Below are 18,380 nucleotides of genomic sequence, written 5' to 3' on the forward strand. Positions count from 1 at the left end.
CCTATCCCACGACCGCACATCCTCCCACGGAGCCACCTCCTGTCTTCAGACCCCACCTACCTCCTCAGAGCTTGGGGCCCTCCCACTCCTGCTCGCCTTGCCTACTCCCAAAGCTGCACACTGGTGGCTCAGATTTCCCTTCTTCCCTCCACAGTTGTCATTAAGGCTCTGCCCTTTCGATAAACTTGGTGTCAAGGACAAGGTGCCACTGGGCAGCCTGTGTCACCCACTCACTGTCCCCAACCTTCCAAGATAGGTAGGGGGTTGAGAAACCCAAGGTCTGGAGCTTGGGACTGGTGGGTACTTTCTCATGATGCCCCCAAGCACTAAGGGTCATGGGCTCTCAGATAGGGTCCTCAAGGGGTCACTGCATCCATCCATCCCCTAGGCCCAAGCAGTGTTCTCTGCAAGGGACAAGATGGAAGTCCTTCCTAGTTTCTCAAACCCAGAGAGACCGTTTCATGTTGTGGTCTACTAGGACCTGACTTTCTACTGGATTTATCCTTCCCCCATCACCCTTTCTCCCCCTAAGACCTCTATGAGGGGTAGGGAAATAGCAAATAAAGAGGGAGTGGGGGTCTAACAAGTTCCTGTAATCTTAATCCAGCACACTCAATCCTTTTTTAAAAACAAATTTTTTTTTAATTTTTTCTTTGGGTTTGTACAAGAAATTTACAGTGTGAAAAATATACAAGTGAAAACGAGGCCATAAATCTGGGTGTGGGGAGGGGCCACTTGGTCACAAACACAAATAAACAAAACATTTCTGAGTTCTTCCTTTGGTCTGACTACAGCCCCCTCACCCCAGGAGAGAGGCTGCAGAGCTGGAACCTGGGGATCAGACCTCAGTCACAGCCCTGGCCCTCAACATGGGGAGGGTGGGGGCAGGCACATCTGGAGCAGCTGGCGCTGTCTGGCTCTCTCTGGCTTTGGGGTGGGGGAGAATGTGGAGATGAGGGAGCCCCTTTCTCTTTGTACCCCCCTGGCTGGGAGGGCTGGCGAGTGTCTGGGGTGCATGGGTTAGCAGAGTGGCACTGGCAGCAGTTGGGGAGTGAAATGGGTTGAGTGAGTTATGACTCTGCGTGACGGTGAACACAGGGACCTTCAAGGAGTCTGATGTTGCTCATCCAAGTCATAGGGCAACCCTGAGTTCCTGGCAGAGGCCCTGAGGCCTGAATCCCAGGGGACAAGTGGCTCTGGGGCCCTCAGTGCACCTGAGGCGACTGCCCCCCTCAGCAGAGCTCCTGGCAGAGCTGGGATGCCAAGGGCCCTAGATTTCGGTGGCGGTGATCTCTTCCAGGCAGATGCAGGGGGCTGGCTCGGCCAGCCCCAGGTCAGCGAGCTCCCGGGCCTCCAGCTCCAGGCTGAGCTGCTGCAGCTCCTGCTCCAGCTGCCGGTTACGCCGGTACATCTGGATATAGTTGTGCTGCAGCTGCTTCTGGTAGCGGATCACCTGCTCCTTCTCTGCCTGCCAGGCCAGCCGCTCCCCCTCGAAGCTGTCCCGCTGCTCCTCGCCCCGCCGCCGCTCCCGCTGTAGCTCTGCCCGCAGCCGTTCCACCTGGGCCCGCAGGCTGCCCCCCACCCCGGCTGCTGCCCTCTGCGCCTTGGCCTCATCGCTCTCTGCCAGGAGGAATGGGTCAGCCATGGCAGGTGGCACAGGGGGTTCCCGGAGGCCGGCCGCCTCGGTGTCCAACTGCCCAGCTTTCTCCCGTAGCCGCTCAGCCTCCTGGTGGTGCCGTTGTAGCTCCTGGGAACAGGCCTCCAGCTCCAGCTCCCGAGCTCGGGCTGCCTCCTGGAGGCCCCGTGCCCGGCCCTCACTGACCCGCAGTGCCGCCCGGGCCTCCCGCAGCGCCACCCGCAGGGCCACCAGCTCACTGCCCTTCTGCACCAGCTCTGCCTGAGACTCCTTCAGTTGCTGCTTCAGCAGGGAGATCTCGCCTGACTTCTGGCACACCTGAGGGTGGGAGGGAGCCGGGAAGGATGGTGAGAAGAGTTCTCACAGAGGGTGAGGTCCTGACATCATGCTGGGCATTTGGGGAGAGGAGGTTTGATCATTATACCCATTTTACAGATGAAGACACTGAGGCGAGCCTAGTGACATATCCAAAGTCATACTGGGTGTCTTAAAACCACCATGAAGCACGGCAGAGCCCTGGAGACTAGGGGGTGGCAGGTTTTGTGGGAGTGGGAGCAATTGAGGGCAGTGCCCAGTTGAGAGGCATTACAGTGTGTTGGTTAAAAGCACAGACATCAGAGCCAGAATGCCTGGGTTCAAGGCTCAGCTCTGCCACTGAGTAGGTGTGATGTGGGGCTCCAGGAGTTCTGGGCCTCAGTTTCCTCATCTCTAAAACGGGGATGTTAACAGTACCCATCTCATAGGGCTGTTATGAGGATTAAATGATACACTCTATGTAATATGCTTAGAACAGTGCCTGGCGCATAGCAAGCACTACATTCTTACTCTTATTATTGGCTAGAAGGCAGTGGATGGGAATGCTACTGGCTACGTGGGCACTAGACCAGACCAATGAGGAGACCTAACATGGAGGCCCAAGGAAACCGCCCCCCAGAGAGGGAAATCGGAGAGGGGTCCTCATCTCACAGAGGTGAGGAAGGGGAGGCCCTCTGGAGGTGGCAGGCAGAGGGTGTGTGGCTGGGCCCCCCTTTCCAAGGCTTGTTCCATAGGGCCCCACTCCCTGCCCCTCTGGGTCTGGCCCACCTCCCACTTGGTCTCCTCCAGCCGTGGCCCGAGCTCCCGCTGCTCCCGCTCAAAGGTGGCACAGCGCCGCTCCAGCTGCTCTCGTTCCTGCAGCAGCTGCGCAAAGTCATCCTGCATCTGCCGCTTCTCCTGCTGCAGCTGGAACACCTGCAGCTGCAGCAGCTGCTGGGCCCGCTGTGCTCGCTGTGCCTGGGCCGCACCGTCCTCACGCAGGGCCTCGCGCTCTCTCTGGCAGTGCCGCTGCCGGTCCTCGTAGCCCTGTGGGCAAGAAGGCAGACCTGGGTCCTGGCAGCTCCTCCAAACCTTGAGCCCCGGCCACCCCAACACCCTAAGCACCGAATGCTCTGGTTGCCCAGTGGCCTGGGCTCAGGGAGGGCAGGTTCCATTAACAATGATAATAATTATGATAACAATAATAACTGCTACTTTTATGGTAACAGAAACAACAACAGTAATAGCAAGCACTGAGGTAGCACTTCCTAGGTCCCAGGCATATTCTAGGCACTTTACACTCTTCGCTTTACTTAATCCTTGTAATCTCTATGAGGCCAGAAACATCCCCATTTATAGATGAGGAAACTGAGGCTCAGTACAATTATGTAACTTGCTCCAGTCCGGGGCTGGGTTTGAATCCTCACCCCTCTACAGGTTAAGCCAGACAGTTGGGGTGGGGATGGGGCCACAACAGCCACTGCCCAACCCCTGCCCCCCAGCACACACAGAAATGCTCCTTGGACCCCCAGTGCCTCCGGATGTCCTGCAAGGCCACCCCCACTACTGCCGCTGATCACACCTGACACACGGTCACCTCACTCTCGTCCAGACTGTCCCGCAGCTGCTGCAGCTCTGCCTCACGGTCACGGAGCTTTCCTTCCAGGACACAGTGCAGCAGGGCCTCGTCCGAAGGGGGTGGTGGGGGCGGCGGTGGGGGTGGGGAGCGCTCCCCACAGGAGCTACTGTCAGGGGAGCCCCGGGGACCGCTGCCCAAGAGCCCCCCAGCCACACGGCCCCCCAGGGAGCCTGTGCTCTTGCTAGAGGAAGAGCGGCCACTGTCCGAGTGGGAGGGCCCAGTAGGGGCCCCTCGGGCTGGCCCAGGCAGTGCCCCCCGCCCAGGGCCGTGGGAGGGCAGGTGGCTGCCTGGGGAGTTGGTGGCCGGCTCAGCACCCCCGGTGCTGTAAGTGGGCAGGCTGGACAATGAGTTTCGGCCAGAGTCAGACAGCGTCCCCGATGGGCAGCCACTGGCCCAGCCACTCAGTGCCAGGGGTTTGTCGGCAGCCGAGGAGGAGGAGGAAGAGGAAGAGGAGGCAGGGCCCCCAAACAGCTGTGTTAGGCTTCCCTGGCTCCCACACAGTCCGGCGGCCCGAGGACCCAGGAAGCTAGGTAGGGACGGTGCCCCTCGAGGCTTGGGCAGTACTGGCTTGAAGGCTGTTGGGCGAATCAGGATTTTCTCCATGTTCTGAAATGAGGTGCCATGTGACACTGGGGATGAGCTGCCCAACCTTTCAAAGTCCTTATCACATTCCCTGCCCTCCCATGCAGGGTCCCTAATCCCCAAATATTAATAACAATTGCTACCACTGGCTGAGGGCCTCCTAAGCATCAGCCTTGCGTCAAGCAATTTAAAAGTTTCATCTCTAATGATTACAGCAGCCAAACCAGCAAAACGTTATCACTATCCCCATACTACAGGTGAGCAACTGGAGGCTCAGCAAAGTTAAAGGCCTCGCTCAAGGTCAAACACACCATGGTTGTACCGTAACAGTAACTTAAGCAGCTAACATTTATTGAGTACATATTATGGGCCAGGCACTAGGCTAAACACTTACATACATTATTTGATTTAATTCTCACAGCAATCCTATGAGATCTGACCTATTACCTCCATTTCACACATACAGAAACTTTGGCTCAGACAGGTTAAGTGACTTTACTGAGGCCGTACAGCCAGAACGAGGCAGAGCTGGGATTAGAACCCAGGTCTGATGATTCTGGGGCCCACATGTTTTCCTCTAAATTGGCCTCCAAATTCCAGCTTCTCCAGGGGGCTCCTGATTCCTCCCAGGCCCCAAAGGAAGCGCTGGTCCTCACCTTCTCCAGCTTCCCGGAGACAGGGATGAGCTTCGGTGGGGGTCCACGGAGATGGGCATTGCGTGCCCGCTGCTCTCGGGCATCCTCAATGTCACTGCTTGGGCTGGGGGGTGACTCTGTCCGGAAGTCCTCGTTGATGTAGGTAAAGCTGGTGCCAGGGACAGCCTTCCTGGGGGGCACAGCTGGGCACAGTGGCTCCTGTGCCTCGTAGCCACCCCGCAGCAGCCCATCCTGCTGGCGGAAGAAGGTGGGCCCAGGGGGGCCATGGTGGCGGGGAGGAGCCGGCCCTCCAGGGCAGGGCCGGCCTGAGATGAGGCTGCTCACGCTGCCCATGGCTTGAGCTTGTGGGGCCGTGGCAGCCTCAGGAGCAGGCTCCAGTGGCAGTGGCAGAGTCTGCACAATGGCCATGGTGGCAGAGGCTCAGGCCTGGCCAAGGGCCTCCAGGGGAACCTGTGAGCAGGGCAGTGGTGTCAGAGTCCTTCCACCTTGAGCTCACTCCCTATTCAAGACCCTGAGTCCCTCTCCTGACCCCTTGTCCCAGGTCAAACAGCCCCCTGATATCGGTAACAAGCCCTCATGCCCCCAAGGCTCCCTCTCCAAGCACTGGCACAAACCTCAGTTCTCCCTGGGCCAAGACCACTGCTAACTCTGGTCTGAACAGGGCTGAGGACTGAGTCTCCGGGCAGGGATGGCAAGGGGATGGGAGGCCTGGTAGTTATGCAGGGCCCTTGGCAGCAGAGGCCCAGGCCCCAGTCCAGACCTGCATCCCCCACAGAGGCTAGGACTCCAGTTAGGGAGGGAGCCCTCTGTACCAGCTCCCACACAGGTCCTTGGTCCCCTGGGACAGGTGGCCTCATTAGAGGGCAGTTTGGGCAGCGGCAACCTCAGGGACGCAGCCAGCAACTCAGATGGTAATTAGGGAACAAAGAGCCAAGGCCAGGCAGTGCCCAGCCTCCCCCAGCTGGGCCTCAGTTTCTCCCAGACAGAGAGGCGGCAAGGGTGGAGCCGGCCAAACAAGAAACCCAGAGCTCTTAGGGAGCCCACAGGTGCCCTCTGGGGTCTCCTGCCGGCCAGAGGTGGATGCAGACATATGCTTATTTCCATGACAACGGCTAGCCTCACCACACCCAATCGGTTGGGCCTAAAGGAACCTACACAGGCCCAGTGCCAACCTCTATGACAACTTCCAGCTTTAGATGTTCTCCAGAGTCACCCCGAGGGGATGAGGACAGAAGCCCCACCATCACCTCTGGCAGCTGCTCCAAGATCTCACTTCCCTGGAGCTCAGGGAAGAGGGCTCCGCCTCCCAGGCCTGCTCCTTCCTGGAAGGGGACAGCCAGCCTCCACCCGGAACTCCCTCCCCAGTCCTGAGGCCGAAGACCAGGGCTCAGGCATCTGCTGAAGTCATCACGCAGAGCGGGGGCCAAGAAGTGGACAGAGAATTGCGTAGGAGCAGGAGTGTGTGCATGTACTTGTTTGTGTGTGTGAGACTGTGTGCACAGGAGCGTGAAAATGTGAACTGTGTGTGTATACGAAAACATCATGAATGTGTGAGTATATAAATATGTTGGCTAGATCTATCAGTACATTCATCTACATGAGTAAATGTGTGAATTCATATGTGCGTAGCTTACAAGAGTATGTGTGTATAACGGATCACTTTTAGAAAGTATGTGGAAGTTATAAATGCATATATAGTAAGTGAATTTGTGCTGTATGAGTGTGATTGTATGAAAGAACATGTTTGGACAGATGTCCATTCATATACACAAGAGTTTAATGTGTAAACTCACATGTATCTTATGTGACTGTGTGAATAGGAAAGTGAGTGTGCACAAGTGTGTACAGAGGAGTGTGTGTGAATAGGAGCACAGGTGAGAGTGGGTTCTGGGTGGCATGCAGGGCCAACTGGTTTCTGTCACTCACTGGAGGTGGGGGAGGAGAGACATCCTTTGCCTGATCTGCTTGCCTTCTTTCTTGCTTGTATTCCACTGAGTCCATCTCCCTCCCCACTCAAGTCAAAAGACCCTGAGAACCAGGAAGATGTCCAGACCGAGGCAGGAGGAGCTGGGAGCTGGGGGTGGGGGTTAGCAGTACCCACGAGCAATCAGAGGCTCCTCTCTGGCAGGGGCTGAGTTCACCCCACAAGTGCCAGCCCTGAGGGAAGTGGATGGAACACCCCCTCCTCTGCCTTCTTGCAGGCCACTCCAGGGCATGAAGAAAACAGTGGGGAAGGGGCTTCTTAGGGGGCAATGGGGGTTGGCACCTCTGTCTGCACTTCCCCACTTCAGTGAGCACAGAGAAAGTGAAAACAAGAGGAGGAGACAGACAGACTCAGAGAGACAGGGGACCAAAAGACAAGAGACAAAGACTCAGAGAGGCCCCAGGGTCAGACAGACAAGGAGACAGGCGGACTCAGTCAGCCAGGGGCCCCTAAACCCAGAAGAGATATAAAGCTGGGCCCCGAGAGCTAGACACCCAGGGAGCCAAAGCCAGGCGTCTGGAAAGCTAGGCCTGGCCAGCCTGGCTCCCGCTCTTGGAGCCCGAGAGAGAAGGAGGGGCAAGTGGAGGCTCCATTTTGAGAAATGCGTTTGTGGCTTTGGGAAGGGAACCCCTCGCTCTCCCCAGCGCTCCTTGAGCAATCCTTCGGGCACAGCGCACACATCCCCCCTGAGGGGGTTGGGGGAGCTGAGGGCTGGGTTCAGCCAGGGCCCGAGACAGGTCTGGCCAGGGCCAAGCTCGCGCAGACCTGCTTCGGGGGCTGAAGAGTTGGGGAAAGTCTCCCCCTCACTAAACTCCAAGGACCAGTCAAGCGGGATCGAGTCTGGGGTCACGAGTTCCCCTTCCGCGACAGGAAGCCGGGGGCCCCAACCCACCCTCCAGAGTCCACCCTCGTCCCCGCTTCCAGTGGGGGAAGCCGTGGAATGCCGCCTCCCCATGCACCCCGCCGCGCAGAAGTGGGGGGCGCCCCAGGTCGCCTCCCAGCCCCGGCGCCCCCTCACCTCCGCCGCGCTGCTCCATGCTCAGCCCCGGGCCGCCCCAGCGCTCCCTCCACAGGCGCGCCGCCCGGCTCCAGCCCGCGCGCGGCCACTCGGAGCCGCCCGGCCGCCCCGGCCCCGCCTCCGCGGCGCCCCCAACCCGGGCCAACCCCCGCCGGGCCCAGAGGGCGGTGCAGCGCGGGGGAGGGGTCCGAGGGGCGTCCCCGCCCCCGGGGCGCGGACTCGCGCAGGCACCCCGCGTCACGCGTGTCCTGCGGGGCGCACGCAGGGGCTGCACAGCTGGGCTCAGGATCCCTCCCTCCGAGGCCCGGTGGTCGTGTGTCTGGGGGCTCGGTCGGCTCAGGAATTGGCAGCGGCGGGTCACCCTCTACCCCTACCCGGGCCCCGGGGCCAGCGGCAGCTGGTCATTGTTTGAGCACAAAGCGCCAGGCGCCGCGGCGACCGCCCTTCCCCCTCCGCTCCTCTAGTCGAAGCCTCCCCCAAGACACACTCTCCGGCTTCGGAGTCCACCGGGGGAGGCCGAGGGTCAGCTGCCCCCGACTCTCCCCGCTGCCCGGGCCCTGCGCGCCAGCACAGGTCGGGGCCGAGGCTCGGGCCGTGCCTGCCCCACCCCGCGCGGGTTGGAGGCGGCACACTTCATTTGCCGAGGCGGCGCCCCCTGGCGGCCCATCCGGAGAGCACACCCAGTCACCCCCCCCCATCTTAGGGACCCCTATCCGACTCCTCAGCACTGTACCCTCTACCCCGCGAGACCAGACCAGCCCTAGGCGTGGCTCTGTGCTCCTCAACCTTCCTCCAGAGTCATTTGCTAAGAGAAAGGTCATTGCTCGGAGAGAGGCAGCCCCTAGCCCCCATCACTCCCTGGAGTGAGCAGGTCCAAACCTACAGTCCAAACCTACAGCAGCCTCACAGAAGACAACATTCCACTGTCTTCCCAGGGTCACACATATCCTCACCCCCTCGCAAACAACACAAGCTTCTTAACACCCACACGACCTTTCCCACATTCAGGCTCACACAGCCACAATCACATGGGCTCATTCATCACCTGGTTCCATGTTCCTTCTTTCCATAGTCTTCTAGGCCAACTCACACACAGAGACATGCTTGGTGTCACAGACCTTGTTGTGCTCAGGCTTTCACAACAACTCGTAGTCCTTCCCACTCAGTCACAATCTTAAATATACTTAGGCTTCTAAGCATCTTTCACACATTGACAATCTTATTCACAGTCACACAGACAACTTCTTACACATACACATATTTCACAAACATTCTACCACACGGACTTTCCCGTAGGGGTTTCTGTGACCCAGTCAGGTCAGCCGATGCCTGCACCCCTGGGCAAGGACAGCCTCCTGCTCCCACCTAGCCCAGGACCAAGGCCTGCCAGAGCTCCTCTGCCCCAGGAAGGAGCATCCCCCCCTTCCAGGCCACAGCCCTGGCTGGCTCTCAGCTCTATTTTTAGCTCTATGGAAAGGGCTGTTTTTCTTTCTTTTTCCCTGGAAAGGGAAACATAACCCAGCCACCCTCAGGCTCACCCCAGACCCTCAGCCTCACCAGGATAGAAGGAGCCCCTCTCCCAAGTAGAGACCCCTCCTCTGGCCTTGCCCTGATCCCAGCCTCTTGGGGCACCAGCAGCCTCCTCCCCTTTCTGGCAGCCTGCCCAGAAGCTCAGGCAGCAGCTGGACTCAGCGTGTGTGTAGGGGTTGGGGGTGGGGCGGGGAGGGAGGCCCAGGACTGCTGCCCACTCCCTCATTCCCTGGGGGGAGGAGGGGTTCATCCTCCCTTCTACCGGAGGGAGATGGGCCCACTCTGGTGTAGAGGGGATGTTTACGCTCATGCATTCTCTGGGGAAGGGGGACTCCCCCTCTTGCACGAGTGGGCCTTCTGCTCCTACATTGGGGGGGGAGGAGCTCCCAGTTCTGCAAGAAAAAGTGCTAGTAGGAAGGGGACCCCTAGACGCTCAGGTAGCGACTCCCCTGGCTGGAGGTATGGGGCGGGGGCTGCTGTACACTGCCATCAAGAATAGTGCCCGCCCCCCCTCCGATACCTTCAGCGATGAAGGCACCATGAATGTGTTGGGGAGAAGGAAGGCGAGGAGCACAGGTAAACCCACCCTAGCACGACAATCTTCCGTCCTCTGCGCTACCCAACTCCAGGGGGCGTTGTGCTCCCATTTCTGGGGGAGGGTTTATCACCTCTCGAGGCGGAGAATGGAATACAGCCCGGCACGAAACCTTCCAAAGTCTCCCTGGACTGCGGGGGGTGGGGTGGGCACAGCCCACTGGTCTGCCAGTGGATCACGTGCTCGGCGCTTGTTTACGTCTTAGTCTTCACCTGAGGGCAGCTGGGAAGCAGGAACCTCCGGAGATGTCCCACCCGGCCCGCCCCCGTCAGCGGTCACTGGGGCGGCCCTTTTCTCCCACCCTGTCAAGTACGCTGGACAGTAGAGCGCCCCGTCTGCTGGGGGTCCGTGCGGGCCAGTGGTGCTGCTCCAGGAACTGCAAGGATAACCCACTGGGTTCGTTCTTTCTGAAGTGCACGTGTGTTCGTGTGTCCCAAGTGCATGCGTGGGGCTGCGTGCATGCCTGTGTGGGCCCGTCAGTGCGAGTTTCTGTGTCGGTTCCCTGTTCAGACTCCTCGCCTGCGCTCCTCAGAGTGAGGACACCCCTCCTCACCCCAACCCCCAGTTTCCCCAGACCGGGAAAGTTCGCTCCGGAGCGGGGATGTGCGAAAGGCGGGAGTTCCTGCACCTCCGCGGCCCCACCACTCACCCAGCGCCACCTGCGCCCCGGCTCCAGCTCCCGCCCGGCTCTTGCTCCAGCGCGGGCACCTCCTCGCCGCAGATCCGCCGGCTCTCAAGCCCGCTCCGGGCTCCGGACTCCGGGCGCCCGCCTGGCCGGGCCTGGCGGGGCGGGGCGGCTGAGGCCGCGCCCCCGACCCAGGGAGGGGAGTGGTCTGCCCAGCACCCCCTCAACAGCCTACCCAGTACCCAGCCCACTAGTAGCTCGATGGTGGCCTGAGGCTGCCCCTGTGGCCACTGACTTCACAGTTTACCGGATTTGGTTTTCGACCTGGGGAAGGGGCGAACAGCACGTGACTGAGCTACGCTACCTGACTGCCCTAACCAAGCCAGCTATAGGGCTTTACTACCACCTCCCCTGCACTATAGAGAGCCAAACCTGTTCCATTCTAAGCCCACTCGCTAGACGCAGGGAAAACCCCTGGGAAGCAGACAAAGAAGGCTCGGGTTTCACCAAAACAGACCCCCCCAGAGACACACACACACCCCCCTCGGGTTGGGGCTGCCCAGGTAAAACCAGCAGCTCCCCCTCCCCTGGAGTAGGTGTCTGCCCAGGTAACCAACCCTGCCAGTTCTGGCCCCCCAAGGAGCGTGGCCAGGTTTCCTTTAGACTCATAAAGTTCCACCCACAGGCACAAACAGGAAGTTGGCCTGTATTGCAGGGAGGCACCTAGGGCTCCCTCCCTCCCTCTATGGCACCCAAGGCAGCCTGTGGGCAGGCACAGACTGTGATGTCTGCAGGTACCTGGGCCATGTTTGCAGCCTGGGTACTTGGGCAGCAGGAGTCTAGCAAGTTTAGTCCCTTCTCAAACCCACCCAACTAAAGAAGCTGCTGGAAGACTAAAGCTGACCCCGCACAGCCCAGTTTGACACTGAATCTGAAGACAGGGCTGCAGATCCAGCTGGACCCTGCTTGGCCAGGCCCTTCCTGAGCTCTCAGGGAGATTCGTAGTAGCCATAGGCAGAGTACTGGTCCTAGCCCAGGTAATTTGCCTCAAGCCACTTTGACTGGGTACAGGGATGGTGGCTCCTAGGGACCTTACACAGGACCCAGGGATCCCTCACTGCTTTCTAGGCTCCAGGGACTCCTGACATACTTGGGACTGATCTTGATGTGAGGAGTTTAAGACAGGTGTGGAATGGAATGTGTTTGTGTAGGGGGTGGGGCTGGGGGAGCATTAGCTTCCCCTCCCCGCCATCATTCTGGTTTGTGCTGTGTGGGGGTGTCTGCTAGGAGGGTGGGGCAAAACAAACAAGGCAAGTGTGTATCTATCCCTCTATCCCCAGTTCACACACAGACCTCACAAATGTCCCCTAAAGGAAACTCCTAAAGGATTTCCTGAGAACACACCAGGCGTTCTCCATAGACCAGGATGTGGAGCCCATGTCCTTGCAGATATGACTGATCTGGTAGTGTGCATGTGGAAGACATGGCTGACATACACTGTTATAGACCCCGGATGAGGCCTAGACCAGCCAGCGGCTGGGAATGATTACTGCGGGATTAGGAGGCCTGGCTCCAGCCGGTCTGGGAGAGACCCCCAAGAAGGAGGCCCTGGAGGAGCTATCCCCTCTCTCCCCCAGGTTCTTCCCCACAGAGAAGAGCTTTGCTCCGGGCTCTGTTTCAGGAGACAACTACAGTCACAGTTCTCACACACAGCAGACCAAAGACCTGTGCCCTTGCAAGGGGTCCCAGAAGCCCCCTCTTAGGTTGACAAAAAGACCTTGAGAAGGCAGCCCTCTTCCTAGGGAACAGGAAAGCACCCCTCCACCCCCTCCTTACAAAAGGTTTCTCCCCAGTCGCCTCAGAACATCTTGCATTCTTGCCGCTCTTGTAGGCAAATCTGAAGGGAAACTGGCACTTCAGGGTATCCGAGGAAGCAAGACGGCAAAGTGTTATTTAGGAACATTTCTGATGGGGTCTCTCGATAATTTATTTTACAATCTCCTTCAGAGCTTGTTAAAAATGAGGAATCCTGTACCTCTTCAAACCTCCAGGATCAGAAATGTCTGTGTGTGCATCAGGATTCGGGGGGAGAGTAGGGCCTAGGTTCTGCAAGAGCCCCAGGAGTTCTGACACACACTAACAGAGAAAAACTGAGAGGGTACGAGGAGGGAAATAGACACAGGCCAGATGAGAACATGCTGAGCCTGAGTCCACACTTTGAGAGGTCAGTGAGTGGTTCATGTCAAAGAGGGACAGCTGGTCAGGCAGGGCCTAGGCATGTGGTCCAGTGACCCGCCCCTCTGCCAGGGATCACATGGAGACCCTCAAGGAAGACCAGGATAAAGAGGCACCATCCTGTCTTCTCTAGGCCAAGAAGAGGTGTAAGGGGGTGTATGCGTGCCTCTGCTTCCTTGGGAGTACACAGCTTAAAGACTGGAAGTGGGAGAGGGGACCCATCCACTCCCAGGTCAAAGTGAGAGGAAAATCCAGTCATAGACTGGGGAGACACCTGGTGGACAAATAAGAAAAAGCACAGAAACAAAGGCAATGGAAAAAATTTTTTAGTAAAACTAGAAAAACTTTACAAAAAGTCACGACTGCATTTACTCTAGTGGTCTGAGGCAGCAGACCATGGAATCAGTGTCCAGGTGGCAGGCACTCTGGGCTCACAGCTTCCTTCCATGGCTCTGTGGCCAAGCTCCCACCTTTGGGGCCCTGATATTACAGGGCCAAGCACCTAGGGTCTAATGGTAGCAAGTACCACCTCATGGCAGGCCCCAGAGTGTGGTGCAGAGGCGCTTGGTACCCACCATGTCACCCTTTGGCTCTGGAAGCCTAGGCTGGAATTTTGGCAAGAAGTCCCTTATTCCCCTCCAGGTCCAGGGGGCCTGACCCAACTGCTTTGAACTCAACTTGTTTATTCCCACCCCAGGGCCTCTGTATTTACTTTTCCCTCTGCCTGGATCCCTCTTTCTCCAGATGTTCACATGGCTCAATCCTACTTCTTTAGGCTCCAGCTCAACATCCTCTGCTCAGAGATACCTTTTCAGACCTAAACTAGCCCCGTAAGCACTACCACATTACTATTTTATTTTCTTTATAGCCTTTTCACTATGTAAAATTATGTTTTATGTTTATTTGTTCATTGCTTCTCTTGTCTCCCCCACGAGACTGCAGGTTCTGTGGAAGCAGGGACCTCATCTGTCTTGTCAATGCTGTACTCCCAGGAGCTAGAACAAAGCCTGGTACACAGCAGGTTCTCAAATATCTGCTGAATTGAATTCTCTCCCTATGAAACGCTGCACTACGCCAGGCCCCTCAGACTGAGAAGGGGCCCTAGCTCAGGATCACAGGACAGAGGCAGCCCAAGCAGAGGGCCAAGAAAGAGTCCCAGCCTGTCCTGTCAGGCTCATTTCCATGTCTAGCTCTGCACTGCCTTCACCTTGAAGGCTTCGAGGGGTCTGCCTGGGAGGAGATGGGGGCCTGGCTGGTCTGAGAATTCTGAGGCACAGCACCCTTTTTGCCAGAAGAGGGCTTTTTAGCCACTAGCTCATTGTCGTCCTTGATCTTCTTGAGCCGGGCCTTGCTCTTTGGTGGTATGGAGAAGGTCAGAGAGCTCTTGTTGAACTCAAGTGGGAAGACACCTATATCTCCATCAAAGCGGTTCTTGGACACCTGCAGATACCGTTTCCCTGGCCCAGTTACCAGCTTCCTGTCCTGCAGGATCAGAACATTGTCCGCTTCCTGGCTTGCCTGAGGACCAGGGGAAGAGGAGGAAGAAGCAGTGAGAAGACACATGAGAGAAGCAAAAAGCAAGGTTGAGGACGCAGGGAGGAGTGGCATAAATTGGGAAAGGGAAAAATACTTTCCCCCATCACCAAAGCTCTTTGAACTACTGACCATAACGCTGGGCCACTTGATTCTTTCAGTTTCTTGACAACCGTGCTGCTATTCCAGGTTTTGTACAAATCTGGAACTTCTACTTGTAACACTTCTACTACTTCTACTTGTAACATTTCTCCTCTATAGCTGACCACCCTACTCAACCCCAGCTTCTTCTTATTCAGGTCTTGGTCTAAATGTCACACTTCATCAGAGAGACCATTCTTGAAACAAGGCACCATCATCCTTCCATCTCTGTATTATTCTCTTCCCTGGCTCCATGTTTATTTCAGCATGGCACACAGTTTGTACACAGTTTGTGCCCAGCCGAGAATTGGCATGTAATAGGCACTCAGTGTACCACTGGAAGCTCTAGGATAAGGCTGGTCCTGCTGTCGAGAAGGCCCTCCCATTTATTTATTTAACACCTACTGTCTGCCGAAACTCAACCAAACCTTTGTTGACCCCTCCTGTAGGAAGCCTCCCTGGATGTCCCAGGCTGACTCAGATGTCTTTTCTCTTTGCTCCCCAAATACCTGTGGTGCCTGTCATAGCTCTTATCATACTGAGTTGTAATCACTGTCTCACTGTTTCCCCACTAGAGGATGTGAGCTCCTGGAGGGCAAGGAGAGCACAGGCCCAACTATTATCAGCCTTTGTATTCCTAGCCCATGTATTCCTCATGTCATGACCCCAGAGGCAGCTAGCTGCCTCCTGCTTCTTCCAGAAGAACAGTCAAGATGATTTAAGGCTAAATAGGGGCTATCCCTGGTCACATCTACCCCCTCTCTTCTCCAAAGCTTGGGCTCCTCTAAAGGCCACTTACTTTGGCTGAGCCAAAAATGGATGCTGTCTGTAGTTCCTTATCATCATCCTCCTTCCGGGGATGAATGACCAGTGTCACATGGCAGCTATTGTCTGTTGCAAACTTCCGAAAGGCCCCAACGATGTAGTCTTGAGCTGCAATCCTGTCCCCACCCCAACAAAGCAAAAAGGTTATCAGACACACACAGAAGGACAAGAACATACACATAGTCTTGATTCATTCACATCTCCCTACAAACCACCACAACCCCACACTACGTCCTTCTACCCAAGGACTCACACCTAGGTCCTTCTCCATACTTCCCACTGCCACACCCCACACCTCTATAAAGATAAAAATACACATGGAATGGTATGTGCCTGCACACATGTCAAAAAAATAAGACAGTACAGTGTGTGTGCCTAGCGGCCAGCTGCCTGAGAAAACATGTGTGTTCAAGTGGGTTCCCGCTAGACAAGAGAAGGATGTCACCTGTCTGTGGACAGCTGCTCGTGACCCATCATGAACTGCAGATTGTCAATGACCACATGACAAATGTCATAGACGTAGACTGCATGTTGCATTGTGTCTATTACAGTCCTGGGAGGAAGAAAAGGGAATGAATTCAACAGTCAACTATAAGTGGTCTCCAGAACACCCCAGGCAGAAAAACCAGCATCCTGAAAACTCTGCTGGGGGTCTGTTCTCCTGCCCTCCAAATCTTTGAAAACCCCAGACCTGGGAATCTCACCTGATGCTCTGCTGCCCATGGAAAGTCATGAAATAGAGAGGCAGGTCCTCAAAGCGGTCGGCCCACTCATCGTATTTGTCCAGTTGATCTTCTAGCCGCCCCACAGCAAACTGTGTCAGCATGACCCGGGCTAGTCTCACGTTGCTGATCTCAAAGCTACCCCATAGCGTGTTCACCCCCTGGGTACACAAATCCAGGGCATACTCACTGATGAACGTTGTCTTTCCACTGCCTGTTGGCCCTGCAGGGAAGGTTGAATACAGACCAGGGTGAGGGAGGAAAGTCCTACCCGTGAAACCAAGACACAGAGCAGGGCTTCAAAGTCGGGAAGGGAAGCCTCCTCTTCAACATTTACCATAGCCCAAACCCACATGCTTTCATCATCTGATCCCCTGCCCCCTATCCCAAGCAGTGATTTCCCAAAAGGTCACCTGTGAAGACCGTCAGCTCGCCCTTCCGATGTCCCTTCAAGAGACGATTAAGGTCTGGAAAGCGACCCCAGCGGATGCCAGCTACCTGCTCCACATTTGACAGTTCTCCTAGCACCTCCTCCCGAAGCTGCCGGAAAGACACGATAGACTTGTGCCAGGCGGGCAGGGCAGTACGCAGAATACGAGAAAAATTTAAGCCTCTGTTCAGAGCCTCCAGGGGACGGGGCTGGTGGTCCCCAGGCCGCACCAAGGAGCATCGCTTGGGGTTCAGTTTACGGGCAAACAACTTGGCAGCTTCCCAGGACCGAAGGTCATCCCCTAGCCAGAGCACAATACGTCGAAACTGTTCAAGGTAAGGGAGCAAGGCAGGGGGTAAGCAGGCTGTTCCTCGGGGTAGGGCAAGGGTGGGCAGCCCTGTGGATTGGTTCAAGGCTAGGCTGTCTAGCTCACGACTTGTGAGTACCACCTCAACATCTCGACGAGTGATCAGTGGTAATCCAAACAGATTGTGGTAGGCGCCAGGCCGGGGAATGGTGGTCTCCACATAGTGTACTCCATCCCCCTGGCCTTCAGCCCCTAGTAGCTTCAGGCCTCGTAATCGCAAACTTCCAGGGGAGAACCAAGGGAAGACAAGGCTGCGAGCAGGCCGCAGATACCGCACACTGAAATGCCTGAGTGTGTCATCTGTCACTTTGGTGAGGCCAAACATCACACGAGCCAGGTGGGCCTCCTCTGGCTCAGGCAGCTCCCAGAGAGGTATTGCTCGGTCCCAGATCCTCCGGACTTCCTCACTGTCCTCAGCTTCTGGGGCCTCACTAAGCAGGACTCCCTCTCTGGCCCCATCCCCTCGCCCCTCCACGCTGGCCTGGAAGTCTTCCCAGCTCCCCTCTGCTAGGCTGGTCATGCAGAGAAAGCGGCCTGTGGTCTTGTCAATGAAGAGGTTGAAGGAAGTGGTAGCACTAGTTTGGTCCTTGAGCTGTGAGGCCCCCACAAAGGGGCTTGGTGCCCGCAGACAGCTGTGGCCATCTTGGAAGGGGATCCCATGCGCCCGCAAATACTGGCGGATTTCAGTTGTAGTTACAGGCAACACTGGTACGTCCAAGGCTGGGAGAGCCTCTTTCCTGTACCGTCTGCGAGGAGGGCCTGGGACTAAGCTCCTGGGCAGGCCCCTCCGACTCATCCACTCCCCACGCAAGGGCAGTAGAATACGGAGGGGGTACCCACTTCGGAGGAGGACCCACATTCCTAATCAAACGGAGGAAGTCACTACATGAAATACCTTAGATGCCTGGTTCGGATGCCTTTACTAGATCAGACCTTAGGGATCCTCCACATTGTACTCTGCCAAGCCCATTATAGGTGGCTTTTTTCTCTCTTCAAACTTCTCCCTCATAAACATCTCTGAATCCTCTTCAGCCCCTCTACATTGCTATTTCACATCCATGCCCGTCTACACGACCTCTTCCCGTCTATGTTCCTGTATCTGGCTGCCTACCTCTATGGTCCTTGCAACTTCTCCTCACCACCGCCTCACCTCTACAACCTTCTCCACCGCCCCTCACCGATACGGTTTCTCTCGATCATCTCTCCACCACTACTGCCCCTCGAAGGAACCTCCTCGTCGTCCTCATCTCTACGGCCGCCTGCGTCCTTTCGGGAGCCCCTCCGCTCTAGGCCCCCGACTAGACGCCCTCTTCGCCGCTCTTTCCCTCAGAATGGACTAAGCACGGCTAGAGGGCCATTAAGCGGCTCCCGCCAATTTCCGAGTCCAAAGGAACGCCCAGCTCTCACCCGCCCCGTGTCCTCCCTCCGCTCTCCTACAAGAAGCTCCGCTGCTCCCGACCCTGGCCCCGCGTCTCCACTCTCCTCTCAGCGCTTTCGCGCGCAACGTGGGTCACACGCACGACCCGTTCTCCGTGACCTCGGAAGCAAAACTCCACCGGGCCCGAGTG

The 18,380-nt window shown here is 56.9% G+C and overlaps 2 protein-coding genes and 1 long non-coding RNA gene across 14 annotated transcripts; 1 reads left to right on the forward strand and 2 right to left on the reverse strand.

The window, feature by feature from the left end:
- Positions 1–616: 616 nt before the first annotated feature.
- Positions 617–10,965, reverse strand: LZTS2 (leucine zipper tumor suppressor 2). Of its 11 annotated transcripts, none has more exons than XM_014837624.3 (5): positions 10,584–10,965; positions 4,808–5,257; positions 3,513–4,175; positions 2,720–2,977; positions 617–1,954 (listed from the first exon to the last, which is right to left on the reverse strand). In XM_014837624.3, the coding sequence occupies exons 2-5, from the start codon at positions 5,213–5,215 to the stop codon at positions 1,271–1,273; spliced, it is 2,013 nt and encodes a 670-aa protein (XP_014693110.1). In that variant the 5' UTR covers positions 5,216–5,257; positions 10,584–10,965; the 3' UTR covers positions 617–1,270. The 11 variants fall into 11 exon arrangements, with proteins under 11 accessions (XP_014693110.1, XP_070341159.1, XP_070341175.1 ...); XM_070485058.1 differs by having other exon boundaries at positions 3,528–4,175; positions 10,584–10,739; XM_070485074.1 differs by lacking the exon at positions 10,584–10,965 and adding an exon at positions 9,926–10,061 and having other exon boundaries at positions 3,528–4,175.
- Positions 10,196–13,846, forward strand: LOC139040228 (uncharacterized). The gene is made up of 2 exons (XR_011494381.1): positions 10,196–10,330; positions 13,539–13,846. It is a non-coding gene; the product is annotated as an uncharacterized lncRNA (long non-coding RNA).
- Positions 13,106–18,356, reverse strand: TWNK (twinkle mtDNA helicase). 2 transcript variants are annotated; one of them, XM_070485035.1, is made up of 6 exons: positions 18,220–18,356; positions 16,429–16,555; positions 15,998–16,238; positions 15,739–15,846; positions 15,268–15,409; positions 13,106–14,312 (listed from the first exon to the last, which is right to left on the reverse strand). In XM_070485035.1, the coding sequence occupies exons 3-6, from the start codon at positions 16,117–16,119 to the stop codon at positions 13,998–14,000; spliced, it is 687 nt and encodes a 228-aa protein (XP_070341136.1). In that variant the 5' UTR covers positions 16,120–16,238; positions 16,429–16,555; positions 18,220–18,356; the 3' UTR covers positions 13,106–13,997. The 2 variants fall into 2 exon arrangements, with proteins under 2 accessions (XP_070341136.1, XP_014693107.1); XM_014837621.3 differs by having other exon boundaries at positions 16,429–18,340.
- Between the last annotated feature and the right edge of the window lie 24 nt (positions 18,357–18,380).

Source organism: Equus asinus, chromosome 2, assembly GCF_041296235.1.
Source record: "Equus asinus isolate D_3611 breed Donkey chromosome 2, EquAss-T2T_v2, whole genome shotgun sequence".
Classification (NCBI taxonomy): Eukaryota; Metazoa; Chordata; class Mammalia; order Perissodactyla; family Equidae; genus Equus; species Equus asinus.